Consider the following 18,701-nt stretch of genomic DNA (forward strand, 5'->3'; position numbering starts at 1 on the left):
TACTAAATATTCAATAAGCGTAAAACAAAATATTTTTTGTATTTTCTTGTATATAACATAAATGAGGCTAATTCTATTTTCTCCACAAATTGGATACTTTTAATTTTTTTTCCACTTGTAATTAATTAAACATACCAATATATAAACTTTTTATTTGTAGTAGAAGATAATAAGAAATAAGGTAGATTTAATAATTGTTTCATTGCCATTTTTGTTAAATTAGAACGAAAAATAAAGATGAAGCTAATTCTATTTTCTCCGCTGTATAGTAGATATATACACATATTAACACTTAGAATTAGGGTTGGCTTTTTGCTATACCAATTAAACTGCTGTCCTGCAATGTCTGAGGCTAATAAATTTTTGCTGACCTTATTTTGTTCAGCTAAAAATATTGGGTAAGTTATTCATCATTAAAAAACATTGCTGACAAGAAGTTGTTTTTAAACATTTCCATGAAGTTGTTATGTTGAGATTATTATTATGTTTATTTGATCCAAAATACCATGAGTAATAAAAAAAACTTATCCCAGACCCAACCCTCACGCTTGCTTGATGTAGCAGCAACTCTCTTGGATATTCTACCCATTTTAGTCAATATATATATATATAAGCTGCGGTAGTGGTGTAGTGGTAAGAGCGCTCGCTTTGTAAGCGAGAGGTTCGGAGTTCGACTCCCACCACGTCCCTGGAAGTACTGCGCTCAACTTAGTTTCTCCGCGCAGCAGCCTTGCTTGGCAAGGTTTGTGTTTCGAAGTTAAAGAGTTGAGAGAGGGTTGTACCACGAATAACAACTAAAAAAAAAAAAAAAAAAAAAAAATTTATTGCCTCCTCGACTGAAGTGGCCCCCCTCGGGCCTTGGGGAAGTGAATAATCTAAAAAAAAAAAAAAAAAAAAAAATCTCTTACAGCCATACTTTGAACCAAAAACACAAGAAACTTTGAAATAAATGGCTCTTACCAGGGTTGGGGTCGAATATGCATTTGATTTGAAATTGTACTTGTATTTGGTAGTTATAGGCTAAACTGGCATATTTGTATTCATAATGCATTTGATTAAAAAATTTCTTGAATATTTTTATTTAATTAAAATGTATTTGTTATTGTGTTTTACCCAAAAAAAACACGATAAACTAGGTTAACTGGTATTTTTTTGGGAAAAACCAGGAGATTTTTAAATTTTTTTATTTTTATCACTAAAATAAGTTAAATATTTGTTTTTAAGTTTCTTAAAAGACTTGTTTTCATTACTCTACTTTCTATTTACCATTTTATCAATATTGCATTAAAAAAATCTTTGTATTTCTAAACCTAACATACAAATATTTGTATTTGGAAAACACCAATTACATTGTATTTGATTTTGTATTTAGAAATCTAAAATTAACATATTTGTATTTTTATTAGATCAATTATATATCAACCCAACCCTGACACCACCATTAAAAAGTTTTTTTTTAGTGAGTTTTTACACCAGGAAACTTTTTAGCTTCATAGGAAATATTTTAGAAGTTACTCAAAGGCGCTGAATATTGACCGCAACATTTTTTTAAGACACTCTAACATAACTTTTTTCGTTCTTTTCTTTCATTATTCTTCATTTTTTCTTCTTTTTCTGAAAAAACCCTATGCTATAAAGACATATTCTATATGCTATACAGAAAATAGTAGCCAATATCTGATCTGTATACGCTATTTTAAAAACAGGTATTTAAAATTATTTACTTGTCTAAAGTCTCGAAATGGTACAAACTGAACTATATCTCGAAGTGCTTCTTTTCCTCTATTTGATCGTAATCTAAATATTTGTAAACAAAAAGTCAATTTATTGAATTAATTAATAAAGACTTCATAAATAAATGTTCATGTATCAAATCGAAGCTCAGGTTGTACTGTTAATGTAAACAAAAAAATACTTTATTGCTTAAACTCAAAATAGCCTTAAGCTGTTTCTTTCAATCTTGAGCTTTATTTGTTATTTTAAAAGGAGAATGCCATTATCTTCAAACAAAAATGAAGTTTTTTCACAGGAAATAGGTTTGTTATTATTTACTAGTATTCGAATAAAATTCAAAGTAAAGTATTTGAATATGTTATCAAAAATTAGCTGAAGTTTACTTTTATTTACAAAGCCTAGTAAATTCTATGTAGTGAAGTTAACTTATTATTTTATATATATAAAAAAATATTTTAGATCCAGAATTAATTGTTTTACAAGAACACAATATAGATGATCCAACTGTTAAAGTTGATTTAGAAAAAATTCAATTGTATACTAATTATCATTTAAAAAGGTGACTTCTTTATTATGGCAATTCGCATAAAAGTGTTAAAACTCAAATTAAATTGTTACAATATTTTTATTATAGAACGAATTCTATTATTTGTGATCCGATGATTTAAAATGTGAGGTTTTAAATATGAATTCGAAAAAGGGATGGAGCAAGTGTCTAGAGAGACTTTCTACATTTTCAACTGAATTATTGATGCATATGCTTTACATGTCAATGTTCAATTCTTCTCTAAATCATTTATCAAGGGGGATACGTTTCTTGAAGAGCAATACCTATTACAATACCTATAACAATACCTAGATCTATTCTCTGTTCATTATTCACACACAGCGTTGAACTTTTTTGTGAAAAAGGAGTATGTGAATCTAGCATGAAAAAAGATGACAGATAGATTTTTATTGCTATTAATAAATCAGATGCATTAGTAAAGTATGCTTTTTGTCAATGCCAAGCAGGAAAAAGTGGAGTTTGTTGGCATTCATTTGCATTCACCAAAATAGGTGACAAAAATTGAAAAAAAATCTGTTCCAAATATTTAAGCAAAAAAAATTAATTTCCATTCACTCTAACTTCTTCTTCATTCCAATTAGTTCACATTCAAACCAACATTGTATGATGATAGAACTGATTTAAACAGACAAAATGATAATGGAAAAAAATTAAAGAATTTTACAGCAATCTTTTAAAAAAGTGATATTAAAGTCCATATGTTAACCATTTTAAATCAATCAAATGATGGAACAATCAAATGATGGAACAACCAAAACAAGCTTAGGAAGTGTATCTTTTGGGTCTGTATTAAGCTATCAATGTGCTTTAGTTCAACCAAGTTATGTTTACAGCAATTTACCAGAACCTTCAAAAAATTTAGACAATGTTCAATACATTGAGCACCCCACATCCCCATTTAATGAAACAAATGATTTAATAATTCATGTTGCAAAAATATTTTGCAATGAAAAAATTTCAGAACATATAAAATTATTAAACAAAACGGTGGTTCAAATTGGAAAAAAGACAAGGAAGCAATATGGAAATTCAAAATGGTTTGACTACAAAAGCAATCGGTTCACTGCAATTTTGTGATAACAAACTAGAGAACAAATTTCCAAAAGGATTCAAAAGTGGCATACAACATTCAAATAAATACTCAAAAATTTAATATTCAAAATATTCAAAAGTTTGGCATACATGGTAACATGGCTGTATAACATTATTTTATATAAACTTTTTTTTTGCAAATATTATAAACCTATTACATTAAAGTATTATGAAAACTTTATGAAGTTCTCTGGTTGTAAAACAATCATAGAACCCTGTGGTTGTGGTTAGTGGCTTGGTATTTGACAAAAACAGTTTTGTTCTAGGCGCTTTACCTGATGAAATAATGGAAATTAATTAAATGTAAAGAATAAAATAATTTCAACCCAAAAGATGCCTTTCCTCAATTCTAAAGAATTCTTTTAGTAACAGTGTCAATAAATTCACAAATGTGTTGAAATAGTACAGTAGTTAAGACATTTATGACTTCTTGTAATTTAATTTTTTGTATAAATTATAGTTTTATTAATTTTATCATTTATTTCTGATGAGACTTTATAGATGAAACACAGTGTAAAATGAGCAAAATTAGTCAAATAATTTTCTACATATTTATTATTACTCGGTTCTTTTAAGAACATTAAGCACTACATTTTGTAAAATACACATGAAATGAAATGAAACACAGTATAAAATTAGCAAAAATGAAACAGTGTAAAATGAGCAAAGTTAGTCAAGTGATTTTCTACTTATTTATCATTGCTCAACTCTTTTAAGAACATTGAGCATTACATTTGTAGAATACATTTAAAATTATTTTTCTATATACGTTGACATTGCTCTGACATTCTGACATATTGTTATTTATTTTTACAACTACCTCGTCCAACATATTATTGAAGTAAAAGAATTCACATTTTTCTTTTGTTTCTCCGAATCTACTTTGTCACATTTAATTTGATCAATGACTAATCCTTTTGAAGTGTAAAACACAAAATCACACCATGTTTGAGTTTTTAATCCAAATTGCATTTTGAATCTGATTGTAATAGCATTTGAATCTGATTGGTTCTTGTTTATTGAAATTTTATAATTAGATTTATTACTATGAATGGTTTTATTGTTTCTTAATCCCTGTTTCTCCAGGATTAAAAAATATAAAAACTGCATTGAATGTTTTTCTATTTGGAAAGAATAATGTTTTAGTTTTGTTAGATGAGAGAACATGTTCAACAAATTTATTGCCTTCATCTGCTATTGTTTCTTTGATTTTCTTATTTTCATATCGTAACTGCTTTATTTATAAATTATTGTCAATAATCAACTCATTTGAGCAAATACTTTATTAAGAATAATATTGTGAGTCAAAATTTTTTTTTTTAATTATAAAAGTCGGTGGTTTCCTTTCTTTTCCAGAAGCCTTTTATTATCCACATTCGATATTATAACTTCGATTGAAGAAATTAAATGCAGCACATTGTTTTCTAGAAGATTGTTTTCCAAAAAAAAATTTTCTATCAGATTTTTTATTAGAAGCCATTTGGTTTGTTTACTTACAGTACAACTTGAGCTTTGTTTTGTTTTTTGGACGTTTATTTATGAAAAAGTCTATTGAATTAAAAATCTTAAAAAAACTAACATATTTACACTATATTAATTTAAAAATACAAGAAAAATTTTAATACAACAAATATGTTTGACTAAAATGTTAAACTTTTATTTCAACCTTTTGAAACCTTTTGTATCACATATTTAACCTTTTGAAACCTCTTGTATCACATATTTAACACTTTAATTTGTTAAAAATTAATTATTTTTTTTTTAAGGTATACTTGGCAAGTTGGTCCCTTCTTATAATGTTTAATGTATGCATTGTTAACATTGTAAAATTTTAAATTAGCTTAGACACAAGGTATGAAACATTTACGTAATGCACAATCTTTCTATTTTTTATTCTAATTTTTTATTCTCCCTGAACATCTTTATTCAAATATATCAAATAAAAATATTTTTTAAATAAAGATATTTTAGTCAACAACAATAATAAAAATTTTGTAATTAATAAAGTTTTTAAACTTCAACTTACTTTCCTTGATCGCAATCCAAAAAATTCATTTGTGAAAAGTCAGCATTTCCTACTCCAACAATAATAAGAGATATAGGAAGATATGATGCATCTACAATGGCAGCAACTGTTGCATCCATATCAGAAATAACTCCATCAGTCAGTAATAGTAGAACAAAGTAATTCTAACAAATATTATTCAACAAAATTAAGTTATTAATAATAAGAAATGATTAGGGAAAAAATATCAAAATATTAAGCAAAAACAGGGTGCAAAATAGAAATATCATTTTAAAACTACCAACGTTTCCTTAAGTAAACTTTTTATTTCATAATTATACTATAATTATCCATTTATTAAATATATATATATATATATATATATATATATATATATATATATATATATATATATATATATACATATATATATTAGAGCTGGGCAACAATTAAATATTTTAACTGCGATTAATCACATGACCTTAATACTTCTTTGATTAATTACAGAAATTCAATTATTTTAACGAAGCTCAATAATAAAATTTCAAGTTTCAAAATCTCAAGTAAAATATGTAAAAATATATAATAAGAAACAAAAACTTTTAAAGACAAAAAAATTAAGTAAATCTTGTGAAGCTTAAAAAAACAAAAACAACAGGCAACCATAACGCACTCATTATAAAGATTAAAAAGTCAAAAATAAAAATTTAGCAAAAACTTTTGCAAAATTTTTTTTTACCATATTAAAAAATGGGCAATATCTTTTTAATTTAAATTTAATAGTCCTGTAAACTAAAGATTGGACAGATCTGTTTTGAAGAAATTCCTGTGCAGTCCTATCAACCTTTATTTTAACTATTAAATTTAAATTAAAAAGTTTATTTTTCACCTTGAGACTTTTAAAATTTAAAAAGTACCTTAACGCGCAATAAACTATTGTTAATTGTCGGTGTTAATTAATTAGTGTGTTAACACAATAAAAATGTGTTGATTTGCCCAGCCCATATATATATATATATATATATATATATATATATATATATATATATATATATATATATATATATATATATATATATATATATATATATATATATATATATATACATATATATATATATATACATATATATATATATATATATATATATATATATATATATATATATATATATATATATATATATATATATATATATATATATATATATATATATGTATATGTATATATATATATATATATATATATATATATATATATATATATATAAATATATAAATATATATATAAATATATGATTTCATTGTAGACATCGTGTATAAGAGTGTATGTTATATTAATAAGAAAACATCAAACAATACAAATTCTCTTAATACAAATAATAATTTATTTTGAGAAATTTTCACTGGGTTATGGATACCAGCATCATCAGCTCGTAAAATATTACAAAATTTTTTGAACGTTCAAAAAATTTTGTAATATTTTACGAGCTGATGATGCTGGTATCCATAACCCAGTGAAAATGTCTCAAAATAAATTATTATTTGTATTAGGAGAATTCGTATTGTTTGATGTTTTCTTATTAATATAAATATATATGTATATATATATATATGTATATATATATATATGTTTATACATCTATATATGTTTTATATATATATATATCTATATATGTATATACATATATATATATATATATATACAGTGCTTGAAGTGGAGAAAAAAAAGTAACAGGATGGTATTCGGCAAAATATCGGCAAACACCATTCTGCCTAATCATTGTTATATACAGAGATTTATAAAAAAGTTGCAGGATGATTTATACTTTATAAAAAAGTGACAGGATGGCATCCTGCCTCACTTTGAGGACTGTATATACATATATATATATATATATATATATATATATATATATATATATACATATATATATATATACATATATATATATATATACATATATATATATTTATATATATATATATATATATATATATATATATATATATATATATATATATATATATATATATATATATATATATATATATATATATATATATATATACATATACGCAGTGTTGGAAAAAATAATAAATACATAGCCTAAATATTAAAAAAAAAGTACATTTTATTTACAGCAGTTTATGATAAATAATTCTACTTTTTTTAAGGTTTTAAAGTTTATTGTAGCTTGTACTTCTTACAACTGCTATGACTACCTATGCCACTGAGAAATGTTATACTGTATATCTTGAAACAAGATATGTTTAATAATTGTTCTATGTATGTTCAATTATTTTCAGTTTACTAATATCTAAATATTAATAGTCTAATTTAATTGAGTCGTCTTATGTCATTTTAAAGTAGTTTCTAGGCTTTTCTAAAGCGTTTCTTTATTTCACACAATCTTTCAAGCAAGATCTGCAAGATCTCAAGCTGATAAATTTTTAGTTTTTAAGAAGAATTGATGTTGTTTATTGTAAAAGTTTAAAACAAAAGTTTAAATAAACATTTGCTTATTGTTGACTGTTTTTTTTTCCCTAATTTTTATAACCTGTTTTCTTTTTTTAGTAGAAGTTAGTACTAAAATGACTGGTAAGATAGTTTTTTTATTAGTATCGTGCAATTTATTTTTGTTTTGTCTTTAGTTATTTTCAAAATATTTTAAGCGAGTTTTATTTTATTTTTTAGAACAATTAGGAAGAGTTTGCTTTTTCGTTACTTTACTGTATTGTTGTTTTAGTTATTAGAAGGGTAAAGTAAACCTTTTTTAAAGTTTAAAACCTTTTTTAAAGTAAACCTTTTTTAAAGTTTAAAACCTTTTTTAAAGTTTAAAACGTTTTTTAAAGTTTAAAACCTTTTTTAAAGTTTAAAACCTTTTTAGGCAGTCGAATTGATTCTGATTTTATTTATTTTTTAAAATTTTATTTATGTATTTAACATGAAAAGTTTATTAAAATAAGACTGTTATTTGTGGACATGTAGATTTTCACATAAATGTGTGTATATTTCAGTATATTTTATATTTCTCTGCAGTTATATGTATATTTTTTCTGAGAAAAAAAAAAGGAAAAAACAAAGCAAAAATAATTCTGCTGGAAGTAGTCAAAAAAAAAAAAAAAAAAAGATAGTTTCTTTGTTGTGTAGTTACATTTTAAGGGTATTTGAATATATATTTATTTCATCTTTTTGACTACTTTAGATAAAAATATACTGACTTACATTGCATCATTTTTATTAGCAATATTGTGCATAGCAGTCTATTATTCATAGCATTCTTTGTTAAATTAAAACTAATTGATACTAATAAATGTTGTTTAAGACGATTTCATAAACATTTTATAAAACATTGTCATACTATTTTGTAATGTTGTTTTAGATGATTTCATAAACATTTCATAAAACATTGTCATACTATTTTGTAAATTATATATACTTATATAAATTATATATACTTATAAATTATATACACTTAAAAAAATTATATACATTTAATATATATTATATAAATTATATAAATGATATATACTTATACAAATTATATATAACTTATAAAAAGATTTTATTAAGATTGTTTTTAAGACTGTCATCAAAATTGCAGGTCTTAGTTGATTTTTATTTGAATATTATTATTTATCTCTTTTTAGATGCATTCTTAAAAATATGTTTTTACGACTTTACGCTATCAATATTTAGATAAATTCTTTTCTTTTTTTTTATTCTTTTTTTTTAAATAACAGCGATTTATGAAGGTTATTTTATTCTTATATTCACTTAAAATAGTCATAAACAATTTTATAGAAAAGATCATAATTCTTAAAATCCTTTTGCATTTATTTGTTACTACTGTTAACAAGTTTATTGATAATAGTGAAATTAAAAATGGATGATATTAGGGTTAAAGAAGTTGTTAAAAGAAATATTAAAACAATTAAAACTTAAAAAATTAACTGACACTAAAGTAATATAATTAGAACTAGACAAGCTGAAACTAATTGTTGTCAAAATGTAAAAAATGCTGCTTGTCAAGAAAAAGTTATTTTATACTTAAATTGGAACAGCATGGTTAGGCAACTTGAATGTAATTGTTACATAAATCAAAGAGATAGGCCTATGCAAGATAGGATTAATCATTTGCAAAATGTATGAAATGCTGCTAGACAAGGAAGAATGAATTGTATAGCAAGAAGTGATAATATTCTAGATCATAATTATTTAAGATAAATGAACTAGATCTGTCAGCATTGTGGTGCTAAAAATTTCTTGATGAAACACAATTCTTGATGAAATGCATTTATGTTGCCTTTGTGGGAAGGTAGTTTTGTTTCCATTTTCACTATTTCTGCAAGCATTACAAGATTTATTTACAGAAAGTTATATATATCATAATTTCAATATGAACTTTTTAGAATATATTATAATTTATAATGCCTGTTTTTATTTTGCTTTATTTACTGATAATATGATTTAACCTATGAATCATAGGCTGCCATGTTTTAGAATATGTGGTCAAGTTTTTCATTGTGTAGGTAATCTTAAGCCAGATCAAGATATTTCCCACAACATATTATTCCAACTCACTTGCAACAGTAAATTTAAGAAAACCATAACATAGCAATCAACTTTGCTTACATGATTTAATGTTTTATTTGCTAACTATAGTTAGTGAAGTTGCAGTTGTATTTGTTGAAGATGGTGCTCCACCTGCTTGCAGGGAAGTTATTTACCCAAAAGGTCATTTACAAATTATATTGAGAATCTTAGCTAACTTAGATCCTACCGTTTATTCACTTTTTTTCCAAGAGATGGCATAATCAATTGGTGCACAACCCTGAACATGCAACACTGCACAGTGGGCCAAAGGTGAGCAAAACCCTTCAAAACCAACTTTTATATTGGATTAATTTATTTTTGTAAATTGTAACATAATTTTTTCCCTACTGTGATTTTTGGGTTCAGTGCAACAATTTTACCACAAAAATGGCTATATTTTATTTATATATATATTATATATATACATATATACTATATATATATAAATATATATATATATATATATATATATATATATATATATATATATATGTATATATATATATTATATATACACATATATATTATGAATATACATATATATATATATTATATATATACCTATTATATATATATATTTTATATATATATTATATACATATATTATATATATATATATATATTATATATATATATATATATATATATATTATATATATATATTTTATATATATTATATACATATATTATATATATATTATATATATATATATATATATATATATATATATATATATATATATATATATATAATATATATATATATATTATATATATATATATATATATATATATATATATATATATATATATATATATATATATATATATATATATATATATATATATATATATATATATATATATATATATATATATATGTTAATAAAGTTCAATTTTATTGAACGATATTTGCTTATATTTGCAATATCAAAGAAATTAAGTACATAAAATAAATAAAAATCACGGAAATATTTTACCAACCCATAACCACACCTACCTGTGCAATCATAATCACTCCTGGAGACCAAATTCGATTTTCCTGATATCAATTACCTATATTTAGACATACAACATGTCGCATATAATTTTAAAAACCATCGAGAAACCCCATGACCACCCCTAACAACCCCTTAAATAACCACTTGTGTGGTTATGAACACTCCAAAATTAAAATGGAGCCTAAAAATGAAATCATTGGCCCCAAAAACCCCTATTAACATGTATCATATATTTATATATAACCCATAAATAGTTTTTCTATTTTTAGAAAATTCTGGCTCACTGTGCACTGGTTAAAAATCATGGACCTTCAGTAAGACCCAACTTCTGTTCAATATTTTAAGGCAAGAAACAGTTTCAGCAATATGCTACTGATGCATATGTTCAAATAGAAGAGTGTGTCTTGCTTTCATAGAAATAACCAAAACAAACTGAGAAGCATGCAGTATGATACCTTACATGAAAATGTAAACAACTTTGGTAACAATCATAATGTTAGACCAGGGTGAATTATAGTTTTCTATTTACTTAGGAAGTCTTAAATATAGTGATGCGAGATAAAAAAAAAAAATTATTTTTAAATATTGTTAATTGATAAAAAAGTTTATTTCCAGTATCTTCGGTTGCTATAAAGGATAATAACTAAATTTTGGGTGTTGATTCTGAAATTCAAAGTAGTTTTTCTGAATCAGGTCTGGATTTCTAGATACCTGACACCTAATATGATACCATTTAAGGCTGACTGCCCCATTTTTTTTTTTTCCTATTATATATGTTAACCAATGGTTAACATATATAATAGGAAAAAAAAATATATATATTTTTATACATTTTTGTTCTAACAGACTATCCATTTTACAATTCTAATACTGTGAATAGACCAATTCAGATTACTAAATATCTCATAAAAGTGTGTTTTCTTCGGTTTTTTTTTATGCAGGGTTTTACGTTCCCTCCTAAGCATTCAATATAATGGTAATAGTTTATTAGTAGTTGCCCATCATTCTGGGGTCCCATCGTCCCTGGTAGTGTTTCTCCATAGTGCCAATATTTTAGTGAAAACATTCTCCATGCTTGTCCAAGACCACACCAAGATTCTCTGGAAAAAAATACAGATGGTTATGCAATAAATGTACTTTTAAATACATTCTAGCACCTAGACCTAGCACTTAGCATTTCTCCAACTTTACCTTTAAAATTGGGAGCTTTGTGTGACCCTATAAAATATGTGCATATATCTTTAAAAGCATTCCATGCTTTGTGTTCTTTAACATTTAGTTTATTGGGAAACTTTGTGTCATTCAGGAGAACTCAAACTTGTGGGTTAATAAATATTCCCTCCTTTACTTTGGCGTCACTTAGAGCTGGAAAACTTTGACACACATATTTAAACCATTTGCTCTCTGGATCCATGGCATTGACAAAGCTTTTTATGAGTCTTAATTTTATATGATAGGTGGCAGGAGAATGCTTCCTTGATCATCCAGCAGGTTAGATTTAACAATGTGCTGTCCTAGAGTAAGTTTTTCACCCAGTGGTCAGTTCTTTTTCATATAGTGCTCCTGTGTTGCCCAGCTGTCCCACAAACATAAAAAGCACATGTATTTTGTGAAGCCACTCTGCATGCCTAACAGTAAACCAATTACTTTAAAATCATATTTTTCATTTGTACTTATCATACTTAATTGCATTGAGCAGTATAACCATGTTTTTGTAGGACTCCTTCAAGTGTACTGAGTGTGAAACTGGAATGCTTGGATATGTATTTCCATTATGCAATAGCATGGCCTTTAGACTATGTTTACTGGAATCAATAAACAGAAGCCAATCATCACGGTTAGGTTCAACATCAAAAAGTGAAAACATAAGCACAAGAATAAGAACCACAGCTGATTAACTGTCTGAAAACAGCCTGACAGTTCAGAACTTCGGCTAGGAAAGGATGTAATTCGCACATCACCGGCAACCAAGTTCCATTGTTTAAGTCTTGTGGCTAACAGTTCTGCCTTGTCTTTGGACAGATATAAGTCTCATACCAAATCATCTAAATCTTGTTGATTGAGTAGATAAGGCACAGACATACTGAGGTATATAGGCTGGTATTCAGTATCAGATAAAGGATTTTCTTGTTCTGATTTCTCTTCTTCTGGTGCTATAATTTGCTTGTATACATGTGGCATGGGAACTGGCAACTCGCAACTATGTGAAACTGGTTTTATAGCAGATGCTACAATGGGATAATCTGTTTTGTTTCTTGCTTTAAAGCTCAATCCAGTAATTTTACTCATGTAAAAATAGAAGTCATTCACATGATTTTGTTATTCATGCCATACTATAGGCACATTAAATGTTATATGCTTTTTCCTACCATTAAGCCACAATGCCAGTACCGATAAACAGTTACTACAGCAAGTATGTGGGGCCCATTTTTAGTCCTGATCACCAATGGGGCATCCAAAATAATGAAAATATGCGGTCTTTATAAAAGGTGTCATTGTTTTGCTATGTCCTACAGGAGTAAATAGTCCACAAATGTAGCAGAACAAGTCTGGGTTGTTTACACATCCTCTGGAGCTCATGGTGAGTTAGTATATAACAATGATAACAAACTAATAGCAATTGTTTGTTTGTTTTTAAATATAGCGAATTATTTCCTTGTAGATTTTCAAAACTTTTTAAAAAATATTCTAAGCTGTACCAATTCAAGTGCACACAAGATATTTTTAACTAATATATTTATTCTATACCAAACACTGTTTGGAAAAGATTAGTGCCATAAATACAGTGTATGCACAATTAATACAAATAATATGAAACTTTAGATTATTGACATATATACATTTATATTGCATACATGAATGCAACATCAAATTGTTTTTTTTTTCAATATCGTATTTTTTCTTGGTTGTATTTTCTCCTCCAACCATAGAACCAGTTTGTTTTATTAGCTTTAGTTTGGATTAAGAAAATTGGGTAATGAATATTACAAGAAAACTGTATACCTGTACAATCCAAGGGTCATTTTCTAGATTTTGCATGTTTACATGTGTAATAAAAAAAATGTTAATAGTTTATTAACTGTGTTTATAAAATATAATATGTTCAAAGTTTATACACTCTCATATTCTGTTTTTTATATGCTTTAAAAGCAGTGTTACTTGGCAGTTTGTAAAGCAAGATTGCTATCCTTGCCAGTCAACTGATGTTACTAAGTTGTAGTATTACTTGGCACCATTTAGTTTCGGATGATCTTAATTTCTGTTAATTATATTTTTACTTAAGATAATTTGAAACTAAGATCAAATATAAATCTTACTATAATTAGTATCGAAATATAACATTTACTATTATTTATTAGACTACTATCTGATTTGTTATACATATTTTAGTTCTAATATTAGTTACTACATTTTTTTATAATCTAACCAACAAGGGACCAAGGAAAATGGTTCTACTTGAATGTTGAATTCCTATTAAGTCAAACTTTGGCTGAAATGAGATATTAGTTTGAGTTAAAGCAATTTTTCATTTTTTTTGCTTTTTATTTTTTTTAGTGATCCCATTAGGTAGCATTTAAATATCATAGACCATATAGTTATAAAAAGTATTGCAGTTTTGGGGGTAATCCATCATAAAACATAAACCTGTATTAACCTATGTAAAATCATATTAATTTTTTTTAACTTTTTGTTAATTTACATAAAAGCAAAATAAGTTATTATATACAAAAAACATTAGACTTACTAATGCAGATAAAGGCTGACTCTGAATAATATTTTGACAAAAATTTGTTATGTGTTTGACTATTGGAGCAATATTTGTTGGTCCATACAATTTGATATTACGCAAACAATTTTGATATGCAGCTAATACCCCCGCAACACCTAAAAAATATTTAAAAAAATGCTGCATAATCGTTTTCTTGTGAAAATCTATTTGTTCCTGATGACTATGCCATTATCTTATAAAGAAAGCATTAATTATAACTATATATTATGTCCAAAATATTTTTTTTACCAAAGCAATAAGGATTTGATGGATTGAATGTAAGAGGAAACTCGAATGATACCTAAAAGGAATTTAACAACTAAACAAAACTAAACTTAACTAAACAAGTGCAAAAAAACCTCTTACATTATTTCAACACATACCTGTCCATTAGGAGGTATTACAGCGCCAAAGCCAAGTGCAGGAAACATTTTATCTCTGATAAAAATTAAAAAAAAATTAAAATTTATAAACTAAACTTATCAACAATTTACAAGTCACAATATTTACCCACACAAATAGTATTCGTATTTACACTACTCCAAGAGACAAAATCAAACCTCATTTTAATATGAAATCATAATTCATTTTTATGCAATCACCAATTAAAACATTATAAAGCCATATATCTAAAAATTTGATTTATTATATTTATTTGTGCAGTCTTAAATAACTTTTTTCAAGTTTATTTTTATCTATGAACTTGATTATACTAACATACTTATATCTTGTTATTAATAGTAAAATTATTTAATAAAACTGTAAATTGGTATTATTATTATTATTATTGGTAGATTTATAAAACTATTATTATTAGTAGATTTATTTAATGAAACTTTTATTATTGGCAAAATTACTAGTTTAAGCATTTGCTAACGGTAGAATTACTTAATAAAACTATTTAAAACATTATTTTATAGTGAATGTAAAATTAGAGTGAGCTTTTATATATATATATATATATATATATATATATATATATATATATATATATATATATATATATATATATATATCAACCCTCGGAAGAAGAAAAAATAAAGTTGGCAATAACTTGCTGATCTTAATCTATTTAAGAGGTCGGCAAAAACAATTTGATACAAAGGTTTTAACATAAATCATAGAAATGAGGTCGGTAATTTTTTGCCGAACTCAAACACTTTTAGGTTGGCAGTTAGATCAGCATTACCGAATGCCGACCCTAATTCCAAGGGTATATATATGTATGTATATATATTTTTTTTGCATATTAACTTAACCAAGATTAAAGGGAATATTTAAAACTTTTTTATATTAACATTACAATAAACTTATTAAGTTTTTAAAGAAAGCATTGACATTTGATTAGCAAGCAGTATAATATAAGATATTTATTTAAAGAGGTATTTTGCAAATCTTTGTGTTAGCAAAAACACCATACAGCTACCACTTTTCTTTTGGTTTGAAAATGCCAATGTTGTTAGAATGACAATAATAAAGATTAAAGAAATAAAACCTTTTAATAAACTAAAAATGTTATTTTTATCATAATTATGATTATTACACACACGTATATTTATATATGTAATATATATATGTGTGTGTGTGTATAATAATATATAATGTATGTGTATATATATATGTGTGTGTATATATATATACTATTGCGGCAGAAAGTAAGTATACACCCTACCCAAATCGTAAAAATAATAGTTTAATGTGGTATTTCTTATATTTAGAAACATAATAGAAGCAATTATTGCATTCTGTGAATTTACTTAATCAATATTCTTTGCACTTCCTGTTTACAATAGCAAGTGTGACTCATGTTGTGTACTAAAAATTAAACTTTAAAGAGTTAACTTTGTATTGTTTAATTGTGCAAATTTTGAAGACAAGGTTAGTAATTGTTTTACAATGTTATAGTATTGTTATTACAATTAAGTTTTTAATAACAATTAACAAATAACTTTTTTTTATTGTCCTAAAAACTTTCAAAATGGTTCTGACCAGTTTTGACTTCAGGCCAAGTCATTAATAAATTATTATTATCCATTGTTGAGATGCATGTTGGGTTTTAGAAAATTTTTAGTTACAATTTGTTAGCTTAAGCTAATACTGATTAATTAATGTCTTTGGTTTTTCATTATTCATATTTGGCCATTTGTCTGATATATTTTGTGTAATTATTCATTTTTATATTTGAAGGTATGCCCAAATATTGTCGACTGACAACAGAAGAAAGACTTAGCGCAGTGTTCTTGGCAGAAACAGGTGCAAGTTTAAGAAAAATAGCCAGAGAACTTAAGGCAACCAATGGGTATTAAGAAAATAATAGATAAACATATCGAAACTGGTTCAACAGCTGATAAGAGGCGATCTGGAAGACCAAAGAAAACAACTCCACACACTGACAGAGTGTTAGTTCGAATGTCCTTGCAGGATCATAGACTCACTGCCCCTCAACTCGGTTGAAAACTTTCTGAGAACATGGGGTTACTCTGGCAACTCGAACTGTACGTCAGCGCCTTCTGAAAGCAGGTCTTCATGGATGTGTGGCTGCAAAGAAGCCACTGCTTTCAGCTACAAACGTTCGTCGACGATTGGCATTTGCCAAAGCACACAAAGACTTGACAGTAGATGATTGGAAACATGTCCTGTTCAGTGATGAAAGTTCTTTCGAGTTGTTCCTTAGTTCTAAACGAGTAATTGTGCGAAGAAGAGTTGGTGAAAAATTCAGTAAAAACTGTATTGCGCCAACTGTCAAGCATGGAGGAAAGAGTTTAATGATTTGGGGGTGTATGTCTGGCTATGGGCTTGGGCACCGTTATCGATGTACTGGAAGTATGAACCAACACCAGTACATTGATGTACTACAAAACACAATGTTTCCTTCTGCTAGTGCACTGTTTGGGCAACTTAACTCGTTCTTCTTTCAGCATGACAATGCACCATGCCACAAGGCCAAGACTGTCACAGATTTTCTTCGGCGTAATCAGGTGGCAGTACTTGATTGGCCTGCTCAGAGCCAGGACATGAATCCGATTGAAAATTTGTGGAGCGTTATGGCAAAGAACATTGAAGGAAAGAGGCCATCTAACTTGGATAGTCTTTGGTTAATTTTGCAAGATGCATGGAACAATATTGATGATGTTACAATTACTCGCCTGTTTGAGTCAATGCCAAACCGTATGAAACATGTTATTAAAGCGCGAGGTTACCATACTAAATATTGATCAAACTGCATGTTCTTGATACAGAGTGTTGTTTTTGATGATTCTGATAAATAAAAATTGTGTTTGCAACAATTTACAGTGTTTTTAATTGCTTAAAATAATAAATGTATGCAAAACTCAATGGTGTATACTTACTTTATGCCGCTATAGTATATATATATATATATAACTACTAATATAATTTTAACCAATACAATGAAAAACGTATGTCAAACAAAATCTCAACTTCAAAAAAATTTTTTTATATATTTCTTTAAAGGTTTGTAAGAAATTAGTACAAAATATATTTAACACTAGAGGCCTTTCAATGTTTCATCAGTAGTGTTAGTTTAAGTGCTGTTATGTACAAACTTATTTATTTTTTGTTACAAAAGTATTTTTTAATCAATTAATGTATTGTTGCTATTAGTTACCATTGTCTAATATTTTTTTTAAAAAACAGGAAGTATTTATAATATAATTAATTTTTTAGACATTTCTGTTATTCTTCAAAATAACAAATATATCAAAACTGACATATTTTATAAAGAAACAAACACACACGATTATCTTAATTTTAACAGTCATCATCCTTACCACACCAAAAAGAACATCCCTTATAGTCTTGCAAAAAGAATAATTGTATTTACATCTGCTTATATCACCGAAAACCTGCATTTAGCAGAGCTTAAATTATGGCTGAAAAAATGTAATTATCCAGACATTGTTATTGAAAAA

At 26.1% G+C, this 18,701-nt stretch overlaps 1 protein-coding gene across 2 annotated transcripts in view; it reads right to left on the bottom strand.

Annotated features, from left to right (window-relative positions):
* Positions 1-18,701, bottom strand: part of LOC136081699 (copine-3-like) — a 54,878-nt gene that overhangs the window by 7,483 nt on the left and 28,694 nt on the right. For both annotated transcript variants that reach the window (XM_065799442.1, XM_065799443.1), the window contains exons 12-16: positions 15,153-15,207; positions 15,019-15,070; positions 14,746-14,885; positions 5,421-5,584; positions 1,725-1,797 (exon numbers count right to left, since the gene is read on the bottom strand). In XM_065799442.1, the coding sequence (XP_065655514.1) occupies positions 1,725-1,797; positions 5,421-5,584; positions 14,746-14,885; positions 15,019-15,070; positions 15,153-15,207 (484 nt within the window). The remainder of the gene's footprint in view (positions 1-1,724; positions 1,798-5,420; positions 5,585-14,745; positions 14,886-15,018; positions 15,071-15,152; positions 15,208-18,701) is intronic.

This window comes from Hydra vulgaris, chromosome 06 (genome assembly GCF_038396675.1).
Source record: "Hydra vulgaris chromosome 06, alternate assembly HydraT2T_AEP".
NCBI classification, from domain to species: Eukaryota; Metazoa; Cnidaria; class Hydrozoa; order Anthoathecata; family Hydridae; genus Hydra; species Hydra vulgaris.